Genomic DNA, 14,200 nt, shown 5'->3' with positions numbered 1-14,200 from the left:
ACAAACACTAACTTTAGCATCGGAGTCTCTTTTGCAGGTACCACCCCCATCTTGGAGCACCAGCGTACCCGTAAAGGAGGCTCATCGATCTTACCTGGCGGATCAGCTCTACAGCAGATTTTCGGTAAGAACATTTGGCGCCTACCGTGGGGCTGATCAAGACAGCTCTTATCGGCCACGCTTATGGTTTTCACCAGAAGCCATAGCATACGCGTAACAGACGACCTAGATCACACAACTAACATGAATAACGAAGCAGCAGTGAGACGACTGATCGAGCAGGTCGAGCAGCTGCGGCAGCAGCACGCCGCAAATCTACAAAGTATGCGTGCCAAGCACGAAACTGACCTAGCCGCGATGCGTACCGCTAATGAGGCTTACCTAGCGGCTCTACGCGCGGAAAATAAGAGGATTCACGCTCAACCCCAGCGGCGATATTCTGATCAACCCTACGGCTCTCAACCCAACCCCAGCAGAGCAGTACGAGCCGATTTAAACCAGGAGGCAGGATCAACTCCCCCACAGGGAGTGATCAGCACAATTGCAGGAGGCTTCGCAGGAGGGGGAGTCAGCAGCTCAGCCTAGAAAAAACACCTGTGCAACGTCAACCGCGTACACTTCACCACCTCTGCTTCGCACCAGAGCTCACAGACGATCACTTTCACCGACGATGACTATGCCGGGATCAATCCCAACCAGGACGATCCCATGGTCATAGCCGTAGCGCTAGCCAATTGGGAGGTTCATAAGACTCTGGTCGACCAAGGGAGCTCGGCTGATATCCTATATTGGCCAACATTCCTCAGGTTAGATGTCCCCCACTCTCTCAAACAACCTCACACAGAACCCCTAGTCGGTTTTGCAGGAAGGAGCGTTTACACTCGGGGATACGTGGACCTACTGACGACTTTCAGAGCACCTCCGGATTCAAGGCGGGTCATGGTTCGATACCTCCTCGTGAAAGCCGACACCTCCTATAACATCATCATCGGCAAACCAACCTTGAATCAGCTTGGAGCGGTAGTGTCCACCCCACACCTCACCATGAAATTCCCGGGGCATGATGGGAGGATTATCTCCGTCAGAGCAAACCAGAAGACGACACGGCAATGCTACACCGAAAGCCTGAAAATCGCCTCACTTAGCGAACAGTGCAAGAGCAACCTTACCACCGTTGCTCGCATCAACCACGAAGAAATCACCGACCTCAATCCAAGATCCGACGCTCGTGACGAGCGGCCTACCCCCGTTGACGAGCTCGATGACCTCCAGATCGGGAAGCTCCCCAAGCAAACCACGAAGATCAGCAGACAGTTGACTCCAAAGTTGCGACAGCAACTTGAAGCGGAAATCCTCAAGAATGCCGACCTCTTCGCCTGGTCTAGCGCTGACATGCCAGGCATAGACGCCGATTTCATCTGCCACAGGCTAGCAATACACAAGGAGGCAAAACCAGTCGCCCAGAGGAAGAGGAAGGTCGGCGGCGAAAGACGGGAAGCCATCGTCGCTGAAACACAGAAATTGCTCAACGCTGGCTTCATCCGTGAAGTCAGATACACCACATGGCTGGCGAACATGGTCCTGGTAAAGAAGAACTCGGGGAAGTGGTGCATGTGCGTCGATTATACCGACCTAAACAAAGCATGCCCCAAGGACTCATACCCTTTGTCGAGCATTGACAGGTTAGTCGACGGAGCCTCCGGACACGCCCTCCTCAGTTTCCTCGACGCCTACTCTGGGTACAACCAGATAATGATGTACCCACCCGATGAAGTGCATACGTCTTTCATCACCGACCACGCCAACTACTACTACCGGGTGATGCCCTTCGACCTCAAAAATGCAGGGGTAACCTACCAGCGGCTGATGGATAAGGTTTTCCGACAACAGATCGGGAGAAACATGAAAGTTTACGTCGACGACATGGTAGTCAAAACTACCTCGGCAGTAGACCATGATGCCGACCTTGCTGAAATATTTGCCTAGGTCAGGAAGCATAACATGCGCCTCAACCCGGAGAAATGTGTCTTCGGTGTCCAGGGGGTAAGTTCCTCGACTTCATGATTACCAGCAGAGGAATCGAGGCCAACCCCGAGAAGTGCAAGGCCATCATCCAGACGCAAATCCCACAAACGGTGAAAGAAGTCCAACGCCTGGCCGGACGGTTAGTCTCACTGTCCCGCTTCATTCCCAAACTCGCGGAAAAGGCGGGACCAATCTTCACCCTACTAAAAAAGCCAAAGGATTTCCTGTGGACAGATCAATGCGAAGAAGCTTTCCAAAGCTTCAAAACCTTCCTCACAACTCCACCAATCCTACAGAGGCCAGATCACCACACCGACCTTCTCCTTTACTTGGCCGTAGCAGAGAACGCCATCAGCGTAGTTATTGTACAAGAACACCAAAAGGTACAGACACCTATCTACTTCATCAGCCGAGTCCTCCAAGACGCGGAAAGGAGATACCAAATGATCGAGAAGCTGGCATTAGCGCTCGTCACCGCCGCTCGGCGGCTCCGACCCTACTTCCAGAGCCACCAGGTGATAGTCAAAACTGACTATCCCGTCAAGCAAATTTTGCGAAAGCCTGAGCTCGCCGGACGCATGATCGCCTGGTCGGTAGAACTATCCGAATTCGGCATCCAGTACGAAGGTCGCGAACCCCTGAAGGCCCAATGCTTAGCCGACTTCGTAGCCGAGCTCATGCCAACTACTGCCGAGGAACCCCAGGTATGGACTTTGCATGTTGACGGGTCCTCCAACTCTAAAGGCGGTGGTGCAGGCATCATTCTGGAAGGACCAAACCAAGTCACCTTGGAGCAATCCCTCAAGTTTGCCTTCAAGGTGACCAATAACCAGGCGGAGTACGAGGCACTTCTAGCAGGACTGAAGCTAGCCCGTGACCTCGGGGCTCGAAGAGTGAGTTGCAACAGTGACTCAAAACTCATGGTGGAGCAGCTCAGCAGGATGTACCAGGCAAAGGACACTCTGCTACAGCGGTACTTTCACACTACGTCCCACCAGATCTCGTCTTTCGACGAATTCATCATAAAGCATGTGCCGCGAGAGCAAAACGCCCGAGCCGACCTCCTATCGAAGCTCGCCAGCACCAAAAGGCCCGGACAACACCGAACCATGATACAGGAAACCTTGCACTCACCCAGCCTAGACGACAAGGTCGTCAACGTCAGTGACAATGAAGACCTGGGATGGATGGCAGGCATCTGGGGCTACTTGAAAGAGGGAATCCTGCCCAAGGGTAAAGACGAAGCTCGGAAGATAAGGATGAGATCGGCCAAGTTCGTCATCATCGGAGATGAATTATTCAAGCGTGGCGTCTCCTCTCCACTGCTCAAATGTCTGACTGCGTCCCAGGCAGCCTATGTCATCAAGGAAATTCATCAGGGGATATGCGGCATGCATTCTGGGGCGCTTCAATGGCAACCAGGATACTCCGAGCTGGCTATTAGTGGCCCACTCTGAAGTTGGATTGCCAAAGCCACATCCAAAAATGCAAAGAATGCCAGCAGTTCGGCAACGCACACCGACAACCACCCGAAACCCTCCACCACATGATGTCGGCATGGCCTTTCTCCCAATGGGGAATGGACATCCTCGGGCCATTCCCCCCTGCGAAAGGCCAACTAAAATTCCTCCTAGTAGCAATCGACTACTTCACCAAGTGGATCAAAGCATGTCCACTCGCCAAAATCACCACCGAGAACGTGCGGAAGTTCACTTGGAAGAACATCGTCTGCAGGTTCGGAATCCCTCACGCCCTCGTCACTGACAACGGCCGACAGTTCATCGCACAGGAATTCGAGGACTTCCTCCGCGAGCTCGGAATCAAACACCTTTCGACCTCGGTGGAACACCCTCAGACCAACGGCCAGGCCGAAGCTGCCAACAAGATCATCCTCCAGGAACTCAAAAAGCGACTAGGAAGCGCCAAAGGGCAGTGGCCCGATGAACTCCCCAGCATCCTATGGGCGTATCATTGCACCCCCCAGTCAACCACACAAGAGACGCCTTATAGGCTGACCTACGGAGCTGACGCAATGATCCCAGTAGAGGTCGGCGAACAGAATGCCCAAGAACTGGCAGCTAACCTCGACTTAGTGGACAAGCTTAGAGACGAAGCTCAAATCCACGAAGAAGCCTGCAAGCTCCGAGCTTCCCGAAGATACAACACCCGAGTAAAACCTCGCTCGTTCCGAGTAGGTGACTTGGTATGGCGATTACTAGGCGAAGCAAGAAAGGACACGTCAGATGGGAAACTCGCACCCACTTGGGGTGGCCCCTTCCGAGTTACAGAAGACTTGGAAAATGGAGCATATAGACTGGAGGAACTCAGCGGCAAACCCATACCGCGAACTTGGAATGCTATGCATCTCAAGTTTTATTTTAGTTGAACTTTGTATGAATGAGTCGTGCACTCTTTTCCCGCCTCAGTCTTTTATCCCAAAAAACAGAAAGATGGGTTTTGGCTGAGAGGGTTTTTAACGAGGCACATTTACATAATCAATAAAATGACTCATTCCGTCCAACTCACATCCTTTTCGCATAATTTTACGTTTAACCTCAAATGGAGGTCGAATTCGAACCTCGGTTTGCTAAGGTCAAGTTTGAACCTTCACGAAAATAAAAGGTCAAGTTTGAACCCTCACGAAAATTTAAGGTCGAGTTCGAACCTCGGTTCATTAAGGTCAAGTTTGAACCTTCACAAAAACTTAAGGTCAAGTTTGAACCTTCACGTAAAGTTAAGGTCGAGTTCGAACCTCGGTTCATTAAGGTCAAGTTTGAACCTTCACAAAAGTTTAAGGTCAAGTTTGAACCTTCACGTAAAGTTAAGGTCGAGTTCGAACCTCGGTTCATTAAGGTCAAGTTTGAACCTTCACAAAAGTTTAAGGTCAAGTTTGAACCTTCACGTAAAGTTAAGGTCGAGTTCGAACCTCGGTTCATTAAGGTCAAGTTTGAACCTTCACAAAAATTTAAGGTCAAGTTTGAACCTTCACGTAAATTTAAGGTCGAGTTCGAACCTCGGTTCATTAAGGTCAAGTTTGAACCTTCACAAAAATTTAAGGTCAAGTTTGAACCTCCACGTAAACTTAAGGTCGAATTCGCCCACTTATCCGAGGTCAAGTTCGAACCTTGATGAAATGTATCACTCCAAGTCCGAGGTCAAATTCGAACCTCGGCAGGATTAAGGTCAAATTTGAACCCTCAATCTACGGTCCAGTTTGAACCATTACGAAAAGCTAAAGTCGAGTTCGAACCTCGGTTTTATTACGGAAAAATTTAAACCTTCACGTAAAAAATATATACACATATATATATACAAGCAAAGTTCCCAGGATTCAACAATTGAATCCAAAATAGAAATAAATTACGATTACAAAATCGGCCTACATAAAGGCATTATCGCTGGAGCTATCCTCAACGTCGTCCTCCTTGACCAGCTTCCCAAAGCGAACAACCTTCTCCACATGCATGCCGGAGAAGTCAAACCCTGGCGCAAGAAGCTTGGCCTGACGAGTAGCCTTGAGGAAGCCCCTCTTATGCTCCACCACGATGGAGCGCTCAACATCCTCAAGTCTCCTCTGCAACGCCGCCTTCTCGGCCTCCAGCGACGAAAGGTCTACTCTCTGGGCAGCAATCTCCTGCTCTTTGCTACCAATAATGACCTCATCGCGGAGACGCTCCTCGGTCACCGACACCAGCTCGCCCTTCAAAAATGCGACTTCATCTTCCAGAGAGCGAACTTGTTCCCGAGAAGACATCACCTCACCCCGGGTCGAGGTAACCAGCCCCTGCAACTCACCCACCAGAGAAGCATACTCTTCGTTAGAGCGAAGGGCGATCTCCAAGGACTTCTGGGCCCTGGTGAGGCCCCCCCTCGCCGTCTGGAGCTCGGCCCCCTGCATCTTCGCTTCACCAAGGGCGGCGGTCAGAACCCCGTTATCCTCCTTCAGGACTTTATTCTCATCCTTCAGAGGCTGAATAAGGCTCCTCAACTTCGCCATGTCCTCCTGCTGCCTCGACCACTTGTGTTTCTAGTAATCCACAATGGTCGTTCCTCGCTGAAGGAAGATCTGGGCGGCATCAAAACTTCCCATTGGCCCGGCCGACTCGATCATCGCCTGATCAGCCGTGCTCAACGACCCCTTCGGGAAAAACTTCTCCGGAGTCACCGCGGCGCTCCACAGAGAGTCGACCTCCTCCGACGCACTCAAGAGCTCCAGCCGCATGGGCGCGCCCTCTTGCGCATAGCGATACGCAAGGTACCGCCGCTTCAGCTTCGGCACCGGACCAGGGGTAGGGAGCCCGGAGTTCGACCCCTCCCTACGGACCTCGGCAGAAGTAGGCGCAGATACCCTAGTGCCGCTCCCCGCCTGCAAAAAGCAAGGACACTCTCCTAAAAACAAAAGTAACCAGAAGGGTAAAACGCCAAATACCACAGAAGGGCCAACGACTCACCTCACCAACCGAAGCAGCAGGTATTGCACCCCGGATCATTTCCTCGACGGCCAAGATGGCCCGCCCGGCAACAAGGACCACTTCCTCGGCAGCATCCCCTGCCTATAGAAAACAACCTCAAGTCAAAATGCCAAAAAATAGAAACAAGACTAAGAGAAGAAAAATACTCACCACGACAACCCGCTCAACAGCTTGAGCCGGCGCCTTGCCGGGTTGGACGACTGGCTCAGCAGCCGATGCCACGTCTTCGGCAGCCACACGATCGACCCCCTCCGGCGGCGGAATCCCAGCAAGGCCCACCTCCCCAGTTTCAATAACCTCGGAGGCCACCTCCCCTATCTCATGAGGGGCAGAGGTCCCCCCGACCTCTCTCCCACCCCTCTTTCGTTTTCGGTTGATTTTCAGAGGGGAAACCTCCTCCTCCGGAGGCTCGGAAACCCCGAGCTCGGTCACGTTAAAGTAGGGCTTCAGCTCAAGCCACAAGTCTTTTCCTATAAGGCCTACAGACAGAAAATAAGGCACATCAGCAAAAAAGAATTACACAAACCTCAACAAAATACCAAGATAAAAAATACTCACCCTCCAGGACCCTCTCCCTGTGCGTCGAGTTCGCAAGCGACAAGATCGACCTGCAATCCAACGGGCGAGGCAAGGCCGAGAGATTCTTAACGACTGCAGCCTCCGAAGCCGTCAACTCCAAAGGGTTCACCCCGTGAAACCTAGACGGTTTAGAACACTGTTAAGTCTCAATTTTACCTCTTTTTGGATGAGATTTATTGAACAAATTCCACTCATCCTTTGAACCATTGCAATATAATTGTTCTCTTTTTGGTTCATTTTGTGTGCAGATATAACTAACCCAAATTCAACTAACAATACCTTAATACACCTCATTTTTTGTGCAGGTATTGAGCTAGTGACTTGAGGATTGAAGACTCTTAGGATTGGAAACCTAAGAAGCTAAGGAGCAGAGAAGAGGTTCTACACCGGGCTCAATATAACCAGCGCTGGGCGTGACAAAAACAAAGTATTTCATCTCTGCCAGTTATATTGCGCCGGACGCAAAAGGAATTAAGCCGGGCGCAAAAAGAATTAAGCCGGGCGCAAAAGGAATTGCGCCGGGCTTGTGTTGAGACAGAGAGTGCTTGACTCCTCTGGAAGAACTTGCGCCGGGCGCGAAGAATTGTGCGCCGGGCGCGGAACCCTAATCTGATCTCCCAGGCTCGTATTTGAAGCCATTTTCGGGGATCTTTCTCTCCATTCTCACATTGGGCACCTCCAAGAGCTGCGGAAGGGATTCCCAGGGCTTGGGATCGTCCGTGTGCGGATCTTTCCTTCGGTTCTTCACTTCCTCTTCCATCTCTATTTTGTATTTGCCCTCTTTGTTGAGTGGTTTCACCCATTTTGTGGGGTTAGATGTAACCAACGTACTCTATTGTAATCTTTACGGTTTTAATGATATATATACATGTTGTTTTATTTTTTGTTGTGTTTGTTTCTATTCTTAATGCTTGCTTTGGATTGATCACCCTTTGCATGATTTAAGGTTCCATGGGTATTGGAAAATAACCTTTGAAACTAGTTCTGAAACATATGGCTAGTGGTGATTGTATCTAGGGATAGAGCTTGACCCATTAGTAGTCTTAAACCCTAGCCCGTAATGCGGGTGTAGATATTGGGTACTCAAGGGATTGATATTCAATATCCGCACCTAGGCTCTTTCTCTAAGGGATTAGGTTTGAGTAAACTTATGGGTTGACTAAGCAATGAATTCAACAAGAGATTAAGGATACATTAGTGTTACGTTTGGTGAAATCTGACCCCCACAACCTCACAATACCACAATACCTTTCCTTACCTTTTCCATTCACAAAACAATATTTATTTACAGCTTTCATTCCAATAGTCACAACTTTGAATTCACTGCACAAACTATGAAATTGGAATTATTCTTTAGTCACGAATAGTCAATAAATGCTTATATTACCTTCTAATCCCTGTGGATACGATATTTTTACTACTTGAACGGCCGGTATACTTGCCGTGTTTGAGATCGTTGATAGAATTAAACGAATTTACAAATATTAACAAAAGTGTTTCAACGGAAATCTCAACAGACACCAGTAAAAGGGGAACTTCGGAAATCCACCAAAGTAGAAATCCCCATCCTCCAAAGGGTCGATGTCCACAAGGACTACCCGGAAAAACTCGGATTTGAAATTCTTATAAGATTGGGAGTAAAGAGTGAATAAACCCCCTTCTTTACTCCCGTTCAAAGAAAGAATGTCATACGGCGGAACGCCCAGCTTCAGCTAGTAGAAATGAAGGAATACGCGAAGGGACAACTCCAGCCCTAGGACCGCACACAGGACCTGAAACGCCTCAAAAAACCCTAGCTATTGGGGTGCAGCTGGCAAGGGGCCGCGTTGATGTAGTTCAAGAAATCACACTCAAACTGAGTGAAGGGAAGACAAACGCCTAGGTCCTTGAAAAAACTCTGATAAACATAAAAGTGGGGGGGATCGGTTGACTTCCCCATGAACACACCCTCACCAGCCGGACAGGGCTCGAGCTGAATCATCCGGGAAAGGGTGGGGTCGCAAATCCGGTGTGTCTCCCAAACCACATCAACCTCCAGGCGCGACCTGAACACACCTTGGATGCCCCCCATCTCGCGCTTGACCCAGTCGTAACCAGGAACACCCGGCTCCAGGTCCTTAGGTGGGGACGGGTCTTTTCTCTCGGCGGCACCCTTCCCGGTAGCCACCGCCTTGTCGCGCGCCTTGCCCCTGGCAGGCGCAGAAGAACCGACGCCACGACCACCAACCATCAAGAAGACTCGAAGAAAGACTATAAAAATGAAGACGAAAGCGAGAAAGCCAGGAACGAGAATGCACAGAGGGCTACCGTACCCAAGAAGCTAAAAAGTAGAAGAAAGTGGAGTGAATGGGAAGAGACGCGGGAAAGAAAAAGAAAAGGGGCTCTTCCCACATTTCAAAACCGCCACGCCACGTGTCGGTCAGGGGACACGCCTGACAACACAATTAATTGCAAGACCATCATTACATAACCGTCATCTCCTATAAACGTGCCACTTGCACGTTCCCGGGAAATGAACAGTCACGACACATGGTACCACAACGAGCAAACATATGCGAGAGGTCACCTCCCCCCAGCGAGCTCGGTCTTAACTCCTCGACCTACGGTCTTCAGAGCTCGGGGGGCTAATGTACTATTCGTACCGCGTAACCGAGCTCCGAGCTCGGCACCACAATGCAAGCCGACCTCGGACGCGCACCGCATAGCATCAGCTCGGCATTTAAGTGAATCATAATCGATTCCCGAGGATCTCGCCCCAAACGAGGTCCGTTATCTAATCATATTACATCTTATCTCAGGCCCAAGGCCCAAAGCAACCCTAATTCACACTAAGGTACGTGCATTACTTATACGAGATTCATACTCTCACAAACACTAACTTTAGCATCGAAGTCTCTTTTGTAGGTACCACCCCCATCTTGGAGCACCAGCGTACCCGTAAAGGAGGCTCATCGATCTTACCTGGCGGATCAGCTCTACAGCAGATTTCCGGTAAGAACAATATATATTACTATTATTATTTTAGTCATACAACATATATATATATATATATATATATATATATATATATATATAACAATATCTATTAAGAGACTAAAATAACTATTTACTCATTATAAGACTGTACTTCAAACATCTAATGACATGCTCTGCACTTGCATTGTGACATTATCATTACTAGAATTATCGATCAAACTTGCAACAATGATTTATAGAAACTAATGTTATAAACATTCATTTGGTACTTATAATTTTTCTCTTCTTCTCTTCTTGTCATGATAAATTATCTATCACATTATTCTCTCTCAAAACATTAACTAACATTGGATGTCCATAAAACACCAATTTAAATAGGGGTGGTAAATTTATTGGATGCAGCAAAAAATTCGAAGAATCCAATATTAAATTGAGTTAAACAGGTCAGCTCATTACTTGGTTAAAAAAAATAGTTTCCTTCAATTTTATTAGTCGGGTTCAATTTTAAATATTAAAATTCATCGGTAACTAAACCTGACCGAATATACACAACTTATAAAACACTACAACACAAATGGTATTTAGCAACATTTGAAAAATGTTACTTAATTATGTATAAATGTTACTAATTTGTTTTAGCAACATATTATCAAATGTTGTATATAGTCCATGTTACTAAAGACTTTTAATAACATTTTTGCATAATTAGGTAACATTTTTTAAATGTTACCAAAGTAGTATTTTTGTAACATTTTAATAATTTTTTGTAACATTTTAATGATGTTGCCAAGATTTTGATAACTTTATAAAATAATAATTAATTTTAATTTAAATATTACTATCAATTATTATATTTTTATGTCTCTTAAACTAAATTTCTAGGAGTTCCTTAAGTTTTTAGGGAAATACATTTTTAGTTAGTCACCACTAATTATATATAGAATATCAAATTTTATTTATTTTAAATATAACTATATGAGTATATATACTCTTTATGAGTCATTAATCTATTCGATGTGGAACTTTAATTATGATTTACAATTAGATATAAGAGAAATATATTTTTTTGACTCGATGTGGGACTTTGATTTTAGAAGCAACTATAATAACATTTTTTTTAAAAATGTTGCAAAATAACTTATGTAAATTTTTTTTACTCGATATAGGACTTTGATTTTGAAAATTAGTAATATTTTAATAAATATAAATAAGAAAATGTTGTTAATGCATTAAAATCTAATAGTGAAACCCTACATATATATAAAAACATACTTTTGATTGCACTTCTTTCATTAACCTAGTGTTGCACAACTTTGTGTGTCTTTCCATCGTTCTTTTTCATATTCCTACGTACTTTCATAACTTGTATGTTGCATCTGTTTTACGTCCTCTCCTTCTCTTGCTTCGTTGGTTCATTTCATCAACACAACCTCAGGGAGTAGGGAGTAGTAGCACCTCTCTAATATATTGCTCTCTCTCGGTGACTTCCAAATCTACTAGTGTTTTTTAATTTTTCTCTTCTTCTATCCTTCATATATGCAATATTTCTCCCCTTTCATTTTTATGAATATTTACAAGTTTGAATGTTGCTCTACATATTAGGGTTGAAATAGGTGAGAAACTCATGACAATTTTGGTGTAAGCTAATTTTTTGATGGTGGTCCAAACTCTTGCAACCTACCCGTTTTAATTCACATTACAAGAAAATTGTCATATAGTGACATACATTCTATAATGACACAATATATGTCATTAAAAATTACTTTTATCTACATAATAAATACAATATATATTGATATATTGTTAAAAAAATGTAGGTATAGACTATAGTGACATATAAAATATGTTGTTAAATCTTATTCAAAATCAATATTAAAATTGTGTATAACTATATTTTAAATAGATGTATACCTATGTATATTTATGTATATTGTACCTATAATGACACTTTTATATGCCACTATATGTAACATTTCTTGTAATATCATTAGTTACTTTAACATTCGACTCATCCAAACCAATGTATGTCATGGTCAAAAACGAACCTAAAAAAGTATTCTTATAGATTTGTTTAGGTTGGGTTATTTGGATCTGAATATTTGACCAAATTCAAATCCAAATCCAACAATTTCTCAATCCTAATTTTAAATTATAATAGTAATAAAATAATAAATTTGTTCTTTTGGGAAGATTGGTCAAAGAATAAAGTTACTAAAGTCATGAAGTTATAAGTCTATCAAAATAATTATATATATATTGTTAAATTTTGTTAAAAAATCACATATGTTACTAAAGAAAAACCTAACATATAATATTGTCATTTAAAGTGAAAAAAGAATCTCCCAAATTTTGTTATAGCCTTCTCTGATTTTGATTTTTTATAGGTTCAAACTGATTCACTGAATTGGGTTTCCTAATTGAAATACTACTGAATTGTAAAAACTGTGATTGAGTTTAGATGACATTCCAAACCTGTGGTTGTAGCTGAAGGTCATGACAAATCATGTCCCATTTCCGTCGCGAGGCTCCCCGGCCATTTTCAGATCACGTTCCCACGACGGAATGCCTGGCGCCATGATCTTACAACCATGGACTATAATTTCACCAAAATTCACCATCTCATTATTCGTGTATCCATCACCAGCTAATATTATTAGAGTTTAGATTAATTGCATATACACAATACATTCATGTTTATCACAAGCTTAACTTAAACATCGGAGTTAAGTACGGATCATCACAATTTGGACTTGCTATAGTAAGACCAAGACGTTATATTAATTCCATACCAAATATTCAACACATAGACTTTAATATCATATCAAAACCAATCCAATTTCGATTGTTTTCAGTTTCTTTATTTATTTCTAACTTTTTATGTTAATACTTTTCAAATAATACGATTTTATTTATGTATTTTTTTTAACAAATTTTTCTCAAAGGACTAGTTTATATATATATATATATATATATATATATATATATATACCGCTTAAAAATATTTCACATGCTTATGAAAAGAATATTTCCATTTAAAATGATAACGAAGTTAAAGTAACTAAAATAAACACCTAGAGACCAGGTGAAGTTTTTGACTGCTTGACTTGGAAAATTTGATTAGGACGTGTATAACTTGCCTGTATGCGATATTTAAGGGTGAACTTATCCACTTTTGCGTTTATATATATTTTGTATGGTCTAGATTTAAGGTTCTTATATTTTTAAAGTGAGAAATGTTAATAATTTTCTTCTAATTTACCATGTATTTTATTGTAGAGTATTTGTCAACTTGTCGAAAGTTGGAAAATTATTTAACCATTTTATTGAGTCTTTTCTTTAGACTATATGTTTTTCATTCACAGTATTTAAATTTAAGATTTTTAATTTACTTAAGTGATCTGAGTTAATTTTACTTAGATTAATAATATGTTGGTAGAAATGTTCTCACTTGATACTCTTGTATATAGGTAACATATTAAACTTATGATAAAAAATGATAACTAAACATATAAATTATTAGATCTTATATAGTTGAAATAAAAAAAATAAAAAAAAAAAGGTACATGACTTTTTTCACTAGTCATCAACCACTAAATAAATAAATTTTAATTTTAATCATACGATGATCCAAACTTAAAGTTATCAAATTTTTAAAAAATATAAAATTTCTCCCTGATATACCTTCATATGGGTAGTTTAACAAATGATAACTCTTCTTAAAATGGAAACTAAAAATATAGATCATAAATGATTTTTAATCTTAATCATTTTCGTATGGTTATTCGTTTCATATTTACATAGGCATACATAAAATGAAAAGTCTTATCATAATATGAAATAAAAAATAATAATTAATTATAATTATTACATCATATTTAAAAGATAAATAGGTCTGGTTTTTAGAATTGAATATGATCAGTAATATATTTTGGTTTTATTAATATTTTATATATAATTATCTAATTAAATTAATGTTTTATATTTTTCAAAATGAAAACTAATTTTAGTATATTTAAAGTTTATCTAAGTCAAATTTATATTTTTAAAATGAAAATTGTTCTTACCGGAGATCGGTCGTAGGGACAATTTGCTGGGCAAGATTGGTGAGCCTCTTTCGCTGGGTACGATTGCTGTTCCAAGTAGAGGCG

The 14,200-nt window shown here is 43.0% G+C and overlaps 1 protein-coding gene across 1 annotated transcript; it reads right to left on the bottom strand.

Moving 5' to 3' along the window:
• Positions 1-5,294: 5,294 nt before the first annotated feature.
• LOC145951700 (uncharacterized) lies at positions 5,295-12,810 on the bottom strand. The gene is made up of 5 exons (XM_083063566.1): positions 12,525-12,810; positions 7,056-7,195; positions 6,648-6,976; positions 6,477-6,578; positions 5,295-6,391 (listed from the first exon to the last, which is right to left on the bottom strand). Exons 1-5 carry the CDS (start codon positions 12,545-12,547, stop codon positions 6,053-6,055), a joined length of 933 nt encoding a protein of 310 aa, XP_082919692.1. The 5' UTR covers positions 12,548-12,810; the 3' UTR covers positions 5,295-6,052.
• Between the last annotated feature and the right edge of the window lie 1,390 nt (positions 12,811-14,200).

This window comes from Cajanus cajan, chromosome 9 (genome assembly GCF_000230855.2).
Source record: "Cajanus cajan strain Asha chromosome 9, NIPB_CcT2T_4, whole genome shotgun sequence".
Lineage (NCBI taxonomy): Eukaryota > Viridiplantae > Streptophyta > Magnoliopsida > Fabales > Fabaceae > Cajanus > Cajanus cajan.
The sequence above is the reverse complement of the archived record's forward strand: the minus strand, read 5'-3'. Positions and strand labels throughout refer to the sequence as shown.